This window comes from Pteronotus mesoamericanus, unplaced genomic scaffold, assembly GCF_021234165.1.
Source record: "Pteronotus mesoamericanus isolate MK-2021 breed Mesoamerican mustached bat unplaced genomic scaffold, CSHL_Meso_final contig_100, whole genome shotgun sequence".
Taxonomy (NCBI): domain Eukaryota; kingdom Metazoa; phylum Chordata; class Mammalia; order Chiroptera; family Mormoopidae; genus Pteronotus; species Pteronotus mesoamericanus.
Genome location: NW_026554999.1, coordinates 777,360 through 794,752, shown reverse-complemented (window position 1 = coordinate 794,752; position 17,393 = coordinate 777,360). Strand labels below are relative to the sequence as shown.

General features: G+C 40.9%; 1 protein-coding gene and 1 pseudogene across 1 annotated transcript; both read right to left on the bottom strand.

Annotated features, from left to right (window-relative positions):
* Window positions 1-211: 211 nt before the first annotated feature.
* On the bottom strand, window positions 212-3,020 carry LOC129075545 (keratin, type I cytoskeletal 18-like; annotated as a pseudogene).
* Window positions 1,147-1,790, bottom strand: LOC129075637 (probable ribosome biogenesis protein RLP24). The gene is given in 2 exon segments (XM_054579750.1): window positions 1,147-1,404; window positions 1,406-1,790. Coding segments are annotated over 2 exon segments (507 nt in total). The 5' UTR covers window positions 1,751-1,790; the 3' UTR covers window positions 1,147-1,242.
* Window positions 3,021-17,393: the final 14,373 nt, after the last annotated feature.

The following is a 17,393-nucleotide window of genomic DNA, read 5'->3' as shown; positions in this document are numbered from 1 at the left end:
ACTGTAATGGCATAAAATATACTTTAAAAAAGACTTAAATTTTTATGTTAAAGACTATTTAAGTGTGAATGATATAATAATAATGAAATAGGATACAAATGGTGATAAAATTCCAATTCTTTTTTTTTTCTTTTGCAAATGCATGTTTAATGAACTCTGAACTTTTTATTGGCATCCTGCCTTGCCAAGGGTTGCCCCACTTTTGCTGACTTTAATGCCTCAAAACTTTGGTGTTGTTGACCTTAGACACCATTTTGCCGCCCACAATCTTACAGGTCGTGGTCTTTATTTATTTTTTTTTTTTTGAAGCATTAAGTATATATTTTTCTTTAAATATATCTCCTACTTCAGTAGCATACACGGATGAAGTTATTTTCTTCCAAGTAAGTGATACTTTATCTTTAGTACCTTTAAATATGTAGACACCCACTACAGAAATGATTTTATATGCAAATACTGTATAGACGTTCTATCCATACATTCAATTGTCCCAAAAACAATTAACTTTTTAAAAGGAAAGCACACAAAAAATTTTAAAAGGCTCTAGATTCATCTTCTAAATCATTGTTGAGCTGGGAAACTACAGCTTGTTCTACCAAGAATCTCAAGTTAAAACTTTCTCCAAAGGAAATTAGAGAGCAAAGTGCCATTTCAGAAATCACTATTCATTTTTCTGCCCCAGCATCTACAACTGCCTATCCTAACAGCTAAACCAGGTAAAAATAGTCCAAGAGAATTAGACCTTCAATATATTAGGCCATTGTGTTAAGACGTTAATAAGCTAAAACATGAAATACTGAAATCAAAACAAAAACTATCAGTGCTTGAGGCTAATTATCATACAAACTTTAGTTCCTTAAATGTACTCCTCCTTCTACAACATTAATAAAGGGAATATTTTTACTGCAAAGAAAATTTTATTTTATATATCACTAGCCATGAATTTCTGTCATTAGTTATTACATAAATGGTGTCATTATCCAAATGGCATGATCATTTATGTCTACAATTCACTTTGTATTTACAGAATTTTCATGATTTACACAAGTAAATCTATGAATGAAGGTTCAACAGTGAGGCACAATCTAGCATCCATATTATCTGATGTCTTGCAGATAGCAATGTGGAAGAGATATAATTTTAGTCACCTTTTCATTTGAGTCACCTTATGTAAAAAATAAATGAATAACTTAGAACATCTAAGCCTCTGAAGGAGATTTTCCAATGCGCTCATAGAAATGGTTAAACAGTAAGATTGTCGGAAACAACTTCCATGTCCACATCCTCTTGTAGTTTCTGTACCATTTTGTCTTCCAGCTGCTTTCCTTTGCCTGCAAAAGGGGCCCGGATGAGATGAATGTTTTGCTTGACTTCCTTGATGTCTTGAGCTTTCTGTAGTTCTTTTATTTTTCTTCAACCTGTTCATTATAAATTTAGCTTGCCGTTTTTGTTTGATTTCTTCAACTCTCTTCATTGCATCAATTGTTTTATTCCACAGCTCTCGCTGGTATTTGACAGGTTCATTTCTACGTTTTTCAAATTCAAATGAATTATCCACTGTAAGCTCTTTACCAGCTGCTTTACGGAAGGCTTTAGTCCACCTGAACTTGCAAGGATTGCGCTTCTTTTTAAAGTTTTTATGACACTTGGATTTACAGAACCTGAACACCTTGCAGTCGTTGCGGACGAACATCATGCCGTGGCCGGGGTATATGAGCCCCGAACAGAAATAACACTTCTCGATACGCATGTTGAACGCGCGTGGAGACCCACCACCCAAACACTGACTTTGAAAGGACCAGGTCGTGGTCTTTTGGATGGTTTGTAAGGAGTGGCTCTTGTCCAGGGCGTCAACAAGATTGAAGTCCTCCCCTTCTTCCACTGGTGGTGGTAGGTGGCAATCTCAGCCTCCAACTTGGCCTTGATGTTCAGCAGGGCCTCATACTCCTGGGCCTGGCACTGCCCCTCTGCCCAGGTCTGGGTCAGCTCTGCCTCCAGGTGCAGCAGGATCCCACTGAGTTGTTCCATCTGCATGGCATAGTGCATCTCCACCTTCCTCAGGCTGTTCTCCAAACTGACCTTTAGATTTCTCATTGAGTCCATGTCAGTCTCCAAGGACTGGATCGAACATCTCTCAGCTCTGTGAGTGTCGCCTCAGGAGCGCCTATCTCAGCAGTCTGTGTGGTACCATTGTGGTGCTCTCTTCAATCTGATGGGAACAGTACTTGTCTAGCTCCTCTGGGTTCTTCCGAGCCAGCTCTTCATACTGGGCCCGAAGTTCTGCCCAGGTCCTGAGATTTGGGGGCATCCAACTCCACAGTCAACCCAGAGTTGGCAATCTGGTTTTGTAGACCATTTACCTCCTCCTCATGGTTCTTCTTCATGAAGAGCAGCTCTTCCTTGAGAGCCTCGATCTCTGTCTCCAGCTGCAAGCCAGTGATATTGGTGTCATCAACGACCTTTCGGAGCCCATTGATGTCATTCTCCACAGGCTGGCGCATGGCCAGCCCTGTCTCATACTTGATTATGAAGTCATCAGCAACAAGGTGGGCATTGTCAATTTGCAGAACAATGCGGGTATTATCCACAGAATGTGCAAAGATCTAAGCTCTCAGGTCCTCAATAGTCTTGAAATAATGCTCCCAGTCTTTGACCAGGGGTCCCTTCTTCTCTAGGTGTTCCCAGATTTTGATCTCCGGTCTCCGATTATCAACCTCTAGGCTTCTCACCCTCTCCAGGTAGGAGGCCAAGCGGTCATTCAGGCATTCGCATGGTCTCCTTCTCGCTCTGGATGCCCCCTATGCCCACCAGACCCCCCGCCATCCCTGCAGCCAGGCCTCCAGATCCCCAGCCGCCCCGCACGCTGGTGGAGCGGGACACCGAGATCTGGGAGCCCAAGCCCCTGGTGCCTGCATAGACTCTGGCCATGCTGCTGACCAGCCAGACCCAGTAGCTGGGCGACTGCATGGACCCAGAGTCTGGTAGCTCGTGGAGAAGCTGGAGCATGAGCTGAAGCTCATCCTGTTCAGCAAGGAAGGAGAGAAGCCAATACTCAGGAGGAGGGCCTCTAGCGGAGACTCAGGTTGAAGCTGCTCCAATTCTTTTTTAAAATGTATACAGAAAAAAACTATAGAACATACTCAAAACTTTGACATTTCTGGATTCTTGGGTTAGATGTAGTATGAGCTTTCCTACAGTTTCAAAATTTTGATCATTTACAGATTTTCCTTCTTTTTCTTCTCCCCCAACATCAAAACATTGATTGTTGACCCTTCTGAATATACAATTATCCTATAATCAAAAATATTTTAAATACATGCACTGATTTCCTTATTTGTACTCTTATTACAAGATTATTATTCCCTTGAGAGCATCAGAATTTTTTTAAAAACAAACTTTCTTTGCAAAGTAGAAGAAGAGTCCCCCATGGTGTTATGAGAAAGACGTAAAATTACCTTGTATGAGACTGAGTGAGGAATTTGTTGTTCTGGAGGGGAAAAGTAAGGACAGGTAAGAGTGAAAAACAATTAAGCAGAAAAGAAAAAAGAAGATATAAATACAAAGCTATTTATATTATCAAATAACTGTTAATCCCACATAAACATTTGTGTACATAAGAAAAATAGAGGCTAAAAGAAACAACAGTGGGTTATCTTTTCTATGGATTATTCTTTTTCCTTCATGATTTACTATGTTTTTCAAATTATCTACAGTAAACATGTATTAATTTTATAATCCAGAAAAAGGTATTCTAAAAATCAGAGGAGTTCAGACAGATTAAGAAAAAGGAAAGGGGCATTCCAAGTACATTGAATGCCTCAAGCAAAGCTATGTGGGTGAAGTAGCTTTAAAATAGCATAATAGGGTAGGCATAGTGTGGGTGCAACAATTGAGCCAGTCTGACTGATACCAAGAGTTCTCCTGAGAGATGTGGAAGAGAAACTTAGAAAGGTACGTTAGGAGTGGATGAAGGCCTTGAATGCCAGTGTAACCGTCTAGGACCAGGCTTACTGAGGCCGGAATAGAGTCGGGGAAAGCCTAGGATGCTGAGCTGCTCCACACAAGTTTGCTCCTGAAAATAATTGCTAGCAGGATTTCCAGGACAAGCCAAAGTAACAGAGTATTTAAAAGCTCCACATAAATCATTGTGGATGAAGAACAGGAGTCAAAGAATCTTTTCAATCCCGATACCAGACTGCTAAAGCACACGGGTGTCAGAGTGATCAAGCAAGAGAATTATTGTGAGGTATTCAGAGCAGGCTGAGGCTGGGGCCAGGTTATCATAGTTGAGGCCACAGATACCTCTAAGGCAAGAATTCTTAACCAGAACATCAAAGTCACTTATGATGTGTTTCTTTTTTCTTTATACAAACATATGCCTTGTACTGTCCACTGTGGGTAACACAGGTACTCTCTAGATCTGACCTTACACAAACCCTCATTTGATATCATGCAGGGTTACTCCTTCTGGGGATGCACACGCTAAGATGTGACTGTAGGATTCTACTGAGATTGAGTGCTTAGGGCTTACTGTCTCCTAACCCAAGAAGTTCAAATGATGGATCCCAACAAAATCTCATCAAGGATGTTTTTTCATCACTTTTCATCAATGTGATCATCCTGCGGATGAATCTATTCAAGGAGGCCTATCCATCTAGGTCCTACATGGATCAATCCAGGCTATTCAGCAAACTGGAAAGACCTCACTGATGCTACAATGTTAACTTTCTTCAACCCCACAACACCTGTTCCTGGAGGCCAACACTTCCAGGCTCATTCAGTGCTATTTTTTCACAAATGAACCTGAGGGTACTGTTTCCAAACCTCCCTGAAGATAAGAACCTCAGATTCCTGGGCCCAAACTTAGATCAACAATTACAGTTTCCAGGGAAGAGATCTGGTAATCTGTTCTAGATAAATGCTCTTATGGCCAGAACATACTTCTGTAAACGCATCTCTTGTCTAACCCCAAAGCCCAGCTCACTTGGGTGAAAGGGCTCCTACAGTGGCTGCCTTCAACACTACCGGAGAGAGGCCTACCACCCAAAACCTCTCCACTGATTGTCAAGTTGAGTCAAAACAGACACCGCTGGCTCTGTTTTTCTAGTACCCATGTCTAATGCCACCTCAAACCTTTTTCTGAAGGAAGCAGTCAGGCAGGCAAATGGGGCCTCACTCAGAAGTGGATTATAGAACCGAATTTCAGGGGTCTCACACTTGTATCGGCTCAGCTGGAGATTCCACAGGAGCATAGCTCCATCTGGTTCTATTGACATTCATCCAATAGCCCTCTCCAGCCACTTTACCTGATCACGTCCTGTGGGCCGTTAAGGCCTCCTACAGCAGCCGCTTTGTTTTTTATATCCTAGCCATTAAAGTCCAAACTCCAGTCTGGACTGGGGTTATGGGGGCATAGTTGGCCCACTAGTTCCTCCAGAAACCCTACACATTCCACAACATTCCACCCATTGCAGGGTCTATATATGGATGCCCAGGTGAAATAAAAACAGACAGGAATGGGTAGAGCCTGAGGGTAATGCCTAGGAGACCTCTCAACTGCCTTACACGTATTCCTAATCCTTTGGCAGGCTTCCTTTGAAGGAACCTGGAAAAACCCAGAGTCCACACTAATTCACAGTGAAGACTAAAAGCAGAGAACAGGAATGGGACTCTGGAATAAAAGGACAAACATAAAAAAGCATATTAGAATTAGGACATGGAATCTATTATGTACAATCCCGTTAACATGGATATTGCTCTTCTCAGCCTGCTTCACGCTTGATTCTAGTAGTAAATAGTGTAATTGCTTTAGTATAAGGTGCTTTAACCGCCTTCACAGTTTTGGCCTCTTCCACCACTTCAGCCTTCTGGGTCACAACTTACCTTTTTTCTAGCTGGATACAACCAGACTAACCACAAAGAAACAAACTTCTGTCTTGTTTCAGAACCTTTCTCTTGGAAGTAGATTCCAAGTGGATAGGGCTCAGCATACCCAGAAGTTCCCATATCTAATAAGAGAAGCTAAAGAAAGTTGCAAGATTTTGAGCAAGAGAGTGATACAATGAAATCCATGCTTTAAGCAAGTTAATGACAAGTGCTGGTGAGGATGTGGAGAAAAGGGAACCCCAGTGCACTGCTGGTGGGAAAGCAGAGTGGTGCAGCCACTGTGGAAAAAAGTATGGAGTTTCCTCAAAAGACTAAAAATGGAACTGCCTGATGACCCAGTGATTCTATTTCTGGGGGTTTATCCAAAGGAACCAAAACATTAATTCAAAAGAATATATGCACGCCTATGTTCATTGAGGCATTTTTTACAATAGCCAAGCCATAGAAGCGACCTCAGCACCCATCAATAAATGAGTGGATAAAAAAGCTGTGGTACATACATTCAAGTGCAATGGACTATTACTCAGCCATTTAAAAAAATAATGAAATATTACCATTTGCAACGGCATCAATGGACCTAGAGGGTATTATGCTCAGTAAAAGAAGTGAGTCAGAGAAAGACAAATACCATATGATTTCACTTATATGTAGAATCTAAAGAACAAAATAAACAAACAAACAGAACTGAAACAGACTCATAGATACAGAGAGAGAACTGGTGGTTGCCAGAGGGGAGGCAGGTTAGAGGACTGGGTGCAAAAGGTGAAGGGACTGAGAAGCACAAAGTGGTAGTTACAAAATAGCCATGGGGAATTAAGTACAGCATAAAGAATATAGTCAATAATATTGTGACAACTATGTATGGTGCCAGTTGAGGTACTGAAAATACCAAGGGAAACATATCAAGTGTACGATTGGTTAACCATTAAGCTGTACACCCAAAACCAATACGTAATAAAAAAAAGGAGGAAGAGAAAGTTCATCTGGCCTCTACAGGATGGATTTAAAGGTAATAGTTGCTGAATTCAACTGTAATAATCAAATATGAGAGTATAAAGTCTAAACTTGCAAAGTGGTAATGAAAAGGAAGATGCATATATTAGACACATTGAAAAATAAAAATCAACAAATTCAGTAAGTTTTGCACAGAGGAAAACAAAAGCCTAAGAGAGAATGCTGGTGGGACTAAAATGACTTAAAAATAGGGGCAGGACATAAGAAAATCAGATTTTAAAGAAAACTGGTATTCCTGAGGGAGTGAGCAATTTCAGGGATTATTTAGATAAAGCAAATCACTATTTAGAAAATAGTGCACTGAGCTCCATGCACCAATAGGGAAATAAAATTTGATTTCCTTTGTGTATGTGTGAATGTGCTTACTGTTTGCTAAATTCAAGAACAGCTCAGCTAAGAAAAAGAATCTGAATAGACAATTCATAGAGGAAGAAATTCAAATGGCCAATAAGCATTTAAAAATATGTTTAATAGTGGAATTGCAGCTGAGAGGGATTAACTTCTAAAAATAGAATATAAGGCAAAAGTCAAGTACAGTTTAGCCAATTATCCTTGAAAATCTCTTAAATCTCCCCAAAATACAGTATACAAGATTTGGTAGACAGAATCCTACATGTATGCATAAATATATAATGGATTTTGTTGGAAGGTCTCCAAGACCACCTTCAGTTTTAGTAATTCACTGGGAGAACTCACAGAACTCAGAGAATCTGTCATACATGTGGTTATGGTTTATTACAGCAAAGGAAAGTTTCAGAGAGCAGAGTCCAAGGGAAACCAAGTATAACCTTCGAGTCACTCTGTCAGTAAAGTCACACAGGCAGTGCTTAATTCTCCTAGCAACAATGTGTGACAGCACATGGGAAGTACTTCCAACAGGGAAATTCACCTTAGCCTTGATGTCCAGGATTTCCACTGGGAGCCAACTGCATAGACATGAAGCACTTACTGACTGGCCTCAGGGAGTCCATCCTAGTCCCTCAGCAGTCTGAGACAGTGTGACCCAGAGCCACAGGTGGACCAAAACAGGTGTTCAGCATAAACCACACTGTTTACATGTACTATCTGGTATAGCCTGTGGTCACTATGCAAAAACACTCTTATCAGGCAGGATATTCCAAGGCCTTAGAGGTTCCCTCCCAGGAGCTTGTCAAAGCCTAGTCCTAAAGACCCTGGGAATATGCAGGATTTAGTCACCTATGCCTGCTGAATGAATACTTCAGGCACATGCACATAAAAATGGAGTATATACTAGGTTACTTATGCAAAACATAACTGTATAGTACTATCTTTAAAGACTAGAAAAATAACTCCTCTTAAAGGAATAACAGATACAACCTAGCCAAGATGGAGGAGTAGGGAAATACACTTTGCTTCCTCACAAAACCAGAAGGACAACAACAAATTTAAAAACAACACACAACCAGAACTGCCAGAAAATCAAACTGTATGGCAGTCTGACAACCAAGCAGTTAAAGAAGAAACATTCATCCTGACAGGTAGGAGCGGCAAAAATGGGCAGCCTGGGTGGAGGGGAAGCTGGAGGACTGGGTGGGTAAGATGGCAGCTGGCAGTCCCACAAATGTGTGCAGATAAACTGGGAGGAGCAACAGGGGAGCAACACAGACCATACAACCCAGGGTTCCATCGAGGCGAAATAAAGCCTCAAAACCTCTGGCTATAAAAATCTGTGGGGATCGTGGCAGCAGGAGAAACTCCAGGCCTCACAAGAGAGTTCATTGGAGGAACCCACAGAGCTGTAGAACATAAACGAACCCAAACATATGGGAATCAGCACCACAAGGGCCCAATTTGCTTGTGGGCAGCGGGGGAAGGGACTGAAAGTGGGGTGAGAGCTGACCAAGTGGCATTGTTCCCTTTCTGACCCCTCCCCCATATACAGCATCACAACACAGCAAAGTGGGTTGCCCTGCCTTAGTGAATACCTAAGGTTGGTCCCTTACAACGTAACAGGTGTACTCAAAGAAATAGGGTCCAAATGAAAGAACAGTTCAAAGCTCCAAAAATAGAACTAAACAAGGATATAAACAACCTATCAGATGCAGAGTTCAAAACACTGGTAATCAGGATGCTCACAGAAATGATTGAGGATGAATACAAAATACAGGAAGAATAGAAGGCTATATAAAGTGAAATAAAGAAAAATATACAGGGAACCAACAATGAAGGGAAGGAAACTGGGACTCAAATCAATGATTTGGAACAAAAGGAAGAAATAAACATTCATCTAGAACAGAATGAAGAAGCAAAAATTCAAAAACATGAGGAGAGGCTTAGGAACCTCTGAGACAACTTTAAACATTCCAACATCTGTATCATAAGGAGGGCCAGAAGGGGAAGAGGAAGAGCAAAAAATTGAAAATTTATTTAAAAAAATAATGAAGGAGAACTTTCCCATTCTGGTAAAGGAAACAGAGTTCCAGGAAGCCCAAGAAGCTCAGAGAGTCCCAAGGAAGTTGGACTCAAGGAAGCACACACTAAGGCACATCATAATTACATTACCCAAGATTAAAGCAGAAAATCTTAAAAGCAGCAAGAGAAAAGGAGACTGTTATATACAAAGGAGTTCCCATAAGACTGTCAGACGATTTCTCAAAAGAAACTTTAAAAGCAAGATGAGGCTGGAAAGAAGTATTCAGTCATGAAAGGCAAGGACCTACATCCAAGATTCCTCTATCCTGCAAAGATATTATTTAGAATGGAAGGGCAGATAAAGTGCTTCCCAGAGAAGGTGAAGTTAAAGGAGTTCATCATCATCAAGCCCTTTAAATAAAATGTTAAAGGGACTTATCTAAGAAAAAGAAGATCAAAACTATGAATTGTAAAATTACAACAAACTAACAACTATCAACAACTGAACCTAAAAAAAAAAAATAAGCAAAAAACTAGAAGAGGAACAGAATCACAGAAGTGGAGACCACATGGAGGGTTATCAGTGGGGAGTGGGTAGGGGGAGAATGAGGGAAATGTTACAGGGAATTAGAAGCATAATTGGTAGGTACAAAAGAAACAGGGGGAGGCTAAGAATAGCATAGGAAATGGAGAAGCCAAAGAACTTCTATGTACAACCCATGGACATGGACTAAAGTTGGGGGGGATATGCTGGCGGGGGGTGGTGCAGGGCAGAGGGGAGAAAGGGGAGAAAAAATGGGACAACTGTAATAACATAATCAATAAAATATACTTAAAAAAACAAACATGAATAAAAGTCTACATTTAAGCTTGAGCATAAAAGAGCAAAAATTTGAAAACAATCTAAATTTCCAAGGCTAGCAAAATGGTCAAATAAATCATGGTACATTCATATATTGGACTAGTATATACCCATTAAAACCATATAATGTTATTTTTAAAAATTACAATATTTAATAAACCCTCATTATTCATAGATTCTGTATTTATGAATTCACCTATTCTCTAAATTTATTTGTAACCCCAAAATCAGTCATTGCAATGTCTGTGTGACAAAATTTTTGAGTCTCCTGACAAATACTTTTCCCATTGAGGTTGGCTTCTTGTTTCAGTTCCCTTACTGAAAGCTAGTATCTTTTTCACTGTCTATTTACTGCCATATATTTCATGTTTTCATGTTTTTTTCTTTTGGTGATTTCACTGTTTTAAACGGCCCCCAAGGGTACTGCTGAAGTGTTGTCTAGTGTTTCTATGGGCAAGAAGGCCATGGTGTGCCTCACAAAGAAAATGCACATATTCCATAATGTTCATTCAGGTATGAGTTTTAGTGCTATTGGCCATGAGTTCAATGTTAATGAATTAACAATACATATTAAATAAACTGTCCTCAAACTGAAACACACATAAAACAAGGTTATGTATTGATGGGCGGATGAAAATGTTGTGACCAAATGTAACCAAGCAAAAGCAGGGCTCATCCTGGATGCATCACCCAACAATTAGTGTTGATGGAAACACGTTTTTATTTACAGGATTCCAACCTGGGCGGAGGGGTGCAGCTGAGAGCACTCCTGCTCAGAGCCCTGTTCTCCAAGGAGACCCAGCACTTTCCTTGCTCCCCACCAGACTATAAAGCCAGAACCATGCCCAGAAGTCCCCTATGTCCTGATCTGTTCTTAAGCTGGCTGCGCAAACAGGTGTCTATCCCTTTTGGAAAAAGGTCTTGTGGGTTTCAGAGTTACTACCCTCTCACAGAAGCTCCTCCTTCAGGATCTGGGGTACGTTGTGCTCTGCCTACATGTGATGGTTCAGGGAAGCCTGTGCCGTGTTACACTGGATCATGGTGGAGTCCAGGGAGGCACACATCCCAAGAGAGTGACTTCTCCATATGTCCTCCACAGAAGCAGAAGTCTGCAGCTCAACAGTCCCAGTTTGGCTTCAAGCACCACCCCCTGAATCCATGCTTGATTAGGCAGGTCCCTACAGAGCTCCATCAACTCTTTCCTTACGCCTTTTCCTCCAGCCCACATAGCTGCTGCCTCACTACGACTGCATGACCTCTTTCCTTACTATTCCAGGCAGCATGGCAGAATCCCCTTCTCTTTTAGCCCACCCTTATTCTAAATGCTCGGCTTAGAACTTGCTATGTGACCTCATATCCAGCCCCTCCTATGATGTGCTACTTTTGCCACTTCCCCCATATCTGTTACCTTCTCTCAGCTGCCATCTTTAGTCAGGGCAAGAGTTCCCTGTGACACAGGGGAATCCAGGGTGGGCATCCACCTTCCCTGGCTGTGTCCCAAGTCCCCAAATGCTCCTAGTCACTTACCCCCTTTGCCAGGGGTGGCAGCACAGCTATCAACTTGCCATTGTTATGCAAAGTATTTTAAATGCTGCATCATTCACTCCCCCTTCCCCTAATTAAGGTTTATGGGGAATATGCTTTGCTATTTTGGGGAACCTCTGCCCTGCACCCCATTACACAGAGGCTCATAGGAACTTAACCCTGTACTTCTCTTAGGATCAATGGTTCAGTATTTACTAATTCATAACTTGATAGAATATAACTACTGCAAATAATGAGAACTCTGTGTGTGTGTGTGTGTGTGTGTGTGCATGCAACATGGGGATATATATCATAATATTAATAGTGGTTATCTTTAATAATAATAATATGGTTGCTTTTCAATTTTTTCTTTATATTTCACTATATTTGCCATGTTTTCTATCAGCAACATATGCAATATATATAATTGAGTAAAAGTTAGTTATATAATAAATAAATGTAAGACCTTGAAAATAGATTATGCTAATTAAAAGACCTTAGTAACATTCAGGAAGCCATAAAGTGTGGGCACTAATGTTTCTAAATGTACCAGTGGCATAAGTAACCACAGAAAAGAACCACCTAGGTGAGTACATGAACTTTCCCTCTAGAGTGGTGGGTAGGAGACAGTACAGAAAGGTAAGCATAATATTATTCTTATTCATAATAACAAAACAGAGCAAAGTTTCATTCTATTCATTGTCAAAGGCATGGAAGGGAAAAATCTTGTTGGCTTGCCTCCTTCAGTCCATAGCCAAATAAAGTTTATTTATGAGCTGGGAGCTACGAAGGACCGTGAATCCCTAATTTGTTCCCATACTGATGCTTGGTGGTAGAGATAGTGATGCTGCTGTGGGCCTTGCATAACCAACCCATCCCATCTCACACAGTGGCCAGGTGGGCTTCAGTGAATGTGCTGTTTGAAAATCAGTGCTAAGACCATGAAATCAGCATTGCAGTAGTGTGACTGTGTCACTTGGGGGCTTCCTCTGGGGATCTGTGTTATCAATGCTTCACCCTCACATTACTCACAGGCAATAGCAGCTGTGGCAGCATATTTTCATCCTTGGTTTGTTTCAACTCCCCTGACAACCTGATAGAACACAGTTCCCATATAGGCCGACTCTTCCTTTGCAAAGGCTCCCACAAGGCTTCATTAATTCCTCACGCTAGCCCCAGAGATCACTGCTATTTTGGGGCAAAGCACTACCAGAAACTCACAATGGCCATTTGAATTAAGAAACAGAAAAGCATTCCCACTATAGGGAGCTCAGGAAAACTGCATATGACCAGTTAAGCTGGTGTTTAGTCAGGCACCCTCCTCCTGACAAAGAAATAATGGCTGTCACTGGCTCTGAGGTGAGGTCCTCACCCTGAGGGTCCAAAAAGCTTTTAGAACAGGTAGACCTCAAAGAATAAAGTTTAACTCAAAGGGTATCCTTTGGTTGAAACAAAAATGTGACGCACCTTGGAAAGAATATTAATGCAATGGAGTTTCCTTATACAATGTACTCAAAACTCCAAAGAAGTCAATTTTCCTCTGATAAAATGCAGCTGGGTATTAGCAAGAAAGAACTACATGAAAAACATAAGGTCAAATGCATCAAGGAGCGAGAACATAAAGCAATTAACGTGAGGGGAAAAGAGGATGATGGCTCTAAAGGAAACGGAAACAGGGTATTATCATTCTTTTGATGATCACAGACCAAGCCCTCTTCAGCGGGAAAAGGTTTCATTAACTAAATGGCCTAGAAGCATTTAACAAAGATGAATCAGAGAACGTGTTTCCTGGACAGGGAAAGGAAAATGTTTATTTAAAATGAGAACCCAAAAGATTTTCAAAACAAAAATTTCTTCTTAATACCTAAGAAAATCAACAGCGAAAATAAAAATACATCAGTAAAACTATGGGGGAAAGAGCATGAACAGGCAAGTCACTAAAAAAAATTGTTAATGAAAAGCTGCTCAACTTCCTTTATAACTAATCAAATAAAAATTAAAACAATAATTCTTTTTACTTATCAGATTGGCAAAGATGTAAAAATCGATGATATTCAGTGTTGGCAGGAGGGTAAGAAAACATAAATGGGGAAATACTCTTGTTGGAATTGTTAATTAGTACCAGTCTTTTGAAGGAAAATAGCCATTTTTATTACATTTTTAACATTCATCTCCTTTCACTCAACATTTCTATTTCTAATCATTTGTTTCACAAAAGTATGCAAGGGTGTTCAGTACAGCATTGTTTATAATATTTTTAAAATCTAGAATAACCCAAATGTCCATCAACTGAGGCTAAATAACTATGGTACTTATAATGGAATACTATAAATCTATTAAAAAGAATAAGATGTATCTTTACATAATAGGGTGCATTAAGTAATGAAGCAAGTTGCAAAACAGTATGAATTAGTATAACCTAACCTACATTTGCAGCCTATTAGAGAGCCTAGCAAAAACTAACCTTTGTTTAGAGTTTATAACTTTGCCTCAATTAACCTGGAATCCTACTTAAATCACTCGAAAATATATAAGGTTTCGTAATGCTCTCTTCTAATTTGCTGAAATTCTCACAGGAAGACCAAGACTGAGTTGAACATTTATACACACCTACACAACCCCTCAGGCTGGTTGTCAGAGCTGTTTTTCTAGAAACAAGCCCAGGATGCTTTGCAGGACCAGGGGGTGAACTGGCTGAAACCACCCGAGACAAGCAAGAGCAGACGAAGTCCCTTCCAGTGACATCCTCATGAACTTTCCTCATTATTCCCTCATTATTATAATAAAATCTCCACCCAGGGAGGAGCTTTTCTGACATTTTTGAACATGTGATGTATATAAAGCCATGTTTTCTGACTGTGTGTGACCTGGAATGTCCCCACCTCCACATGCAATGAGGAAGTCTGCCTTAATGTTTGTGCATGATTTCCTCTAATAAAGATGGATTAGATGCTTTATTTGGGGATCCATGTGTCCTTGCTTGCTGGCCTGCAATAAAGTTCCTTCTCATAAAACCGTCTCAAGAGTTGTCTTTTGGCTGACAACTACTGAGCATTTGGACCCAGTTCAATCAGTAACAACAGGGCACAGGTCTCCTTTATGGGGTGATAAAAATGTTCCTGAATTAGATAGTGGTGATGGTTGCACACATTGTGAATATACTAAAAGTCACTAAATTGATCAATTTAAAATGGTTAAGTGGTGAGTTTATGTTACATGAATTTTTCACTACCTCAATTTAAAAAAACAATATGAATAATATCATTCCATTTTTGTTGGAAAAACAATAATATCTATTAGTACGCACACAGAAAAAAACCTGGAGACCTGGCTGCTGTGGCTCAATGGACTGAGCACTGGCCTGAGAACCAAAGGGTTTGCTGGTTCGATTCCCAGTCAGGGCACGTGCCTGGATCGCAGACCAGGTCCCCAGTAGGGGGTGTGTGAGAGGCAACCACACATTGATGTTTCTCTCCCTCTCTTTCTCCCTCCCTTCCCCTCTGTCTAAAAATAAATAAATGAAAGCTTTAAGAAGAAAAGAACTTGGAGAGAGATATACTAAGTAATTAATAGGGATTATCTCTGAGGGTGATAGACTTGGTATATCATCAGTGTCCACGTTGTATATATCTTTAATGTTTGAATTTTTAGTAAAAGAGTATTTATAACATTCATATTCAAAAAATATGTATTAAATCACTTTAAAAGTATACCTTTTTCTAGAAAGCAAACGCCTCATTATTTGAGAACAAATAGTTGAACCAGTAAAAGAATTCCTTTCATCAGAGGTATTTCAAAATACCTACTTTAGTGCTAATCTCCAAATATGGCATATTAAATACCTTAAACTAAAGTAATTTTAAAAGCAGCAGAAGTAGGAAGGTCACTCTGACCTCCACACCTTCCCTTCTTCCTTGAAACAGGTCATAAAACTCCCATATGAAAAGTACCTGTCCTGTACCAGGAGGAAAGATAACATCACCAGAGACAGTGTTCGGGGCCACCGAGGCTGTATAAACAAATCTTGCTCAACTAACTCCTACTTTTCTAGTTACTTCTTCATCATTTACTACCCCTAGGCCCAAACCTCTTTGCCTTGTCAATTCTTCACAAATTTATTGTTTCTTTGTCTTAAAAGTACAAAAGCTTTCCGCTCTAGTCACTTCTTTGGGTCTTCATTCTCTTGTGCAGGCTCCCACATACATGTAAAAATTCAATAACATCTGTATGCTTTTTTCCTGCTAATTGGTTTATGTCAGTTTAATTTTTCAGACTCAGCCAGGAACATAAGAGGGTTGAGGAAAATTTCTCCTCCCCTATAATGGGAACCGTGTTACTTCAAAATTGTGAGATTGTAACGGTGATACTTTTTTGTTTTACATTTCTGTATTCAATAAAGAAAAAGGAGAACATATACAAATGCTTGTTCACTACAGTTAGATACTAAAACCAGGTTTCACTGAGGCTGAAATGTAACTGTTAGGGTGGCTGGTGACTCAGCTGGGAAAGAATTCACAAAGAGAAAGTGCAGAGAGTAAAAGTTTTATTTTTACTTTACCAAGGGAGGCAAAGGGTTCGGTGCGCAGGTGCGCGTCAGCTGAGAGGGGTCAGGGCTGTGGGCTTCTATCAGGTAATGGGGCCGTTGTAGAGCAGGGCGTTTCAGTTGGGCGGCAACTTGTTGCAATGTTATCTTTCACGGGTTTCTGGAGACTGATCCTTCAGGGCACTTCAAGTGATTTTCTCGTCTTGAGGATACAGGCCCATAAAACAATTAGGATCAGTTGTACCGAAATGGGGTACAGAACAAAGGGTCCCCAAAATATAGAAGACATCCCCCACAGCCCTTGGTTGGGGGTTGGGAGAGCAGATGATATGGCTTAAGATACTCTTCATAATAATGGCAAGTGGACAGCCGCGTCCTTCCTGAAGGGAAGCATAGTGCTGCCCGCCCAAGTAAAACATCTACATGACTTTCAGAACGTAGAGTGCCAAATATGAGGTCACATAGGAAGCTCCTGGTCAACATTTAAAATAGGCATGGGTCAGCCATGAGGGCAGGGAGCCATAATGTAGCAGCCGTGTGGTTTGAAATGGTGTAGAAGGACCCCTGGTCCACCATGAGGTCTACTGTGTAAGGAGGTGCCACGCAGTTTTGGATTAAGAGCTGGAGTGAGAAAGAGGAGACCCGCTGGGAAACCTGCCGGGGGAACATGGTCACATGCTGATGGTGCTGGGAATTGCGAGGACCTGCCCAACCAAGCACAGATTAGTGGGAGATGCCTGGAAAGCTGAACTGTGACCCGGGATGCCGAGCCTCAGACTTCTGCTTTTTCTGAAACACAGTACCTCTGCCTGGCGTATTCTGAAACTGGCCTGGTTTGGCAAAGGGAGGCAGGACTATGTGGTTTTGGGTGTTTTAAAGGGAGTGGGACTTAATGGCAGAATTCTGCCATTCTTCTAAATCTGTATAACCTTTAAATAAACAGCCTCTTTCCTTCTTCACCGAACTCTTGCACTGGGAGTCACGCTTCTTGGCTGCGAACAATCAAACCCCACAGCTGTTCCAGGACAGCCTAAGAGGGGTTCTGTAACAATGCCTCATGGGGTCCAGGCAGCTCTGGCAAAGAAGGCCTGAGAAAGTGGCTTTTGTCCTATTAGTAAACACTCACTTGTCTAGGATGAATTGGTTGCTACAGTCTAGGTGCCCTGAATTATGCATTTGCTTCCAACCAAA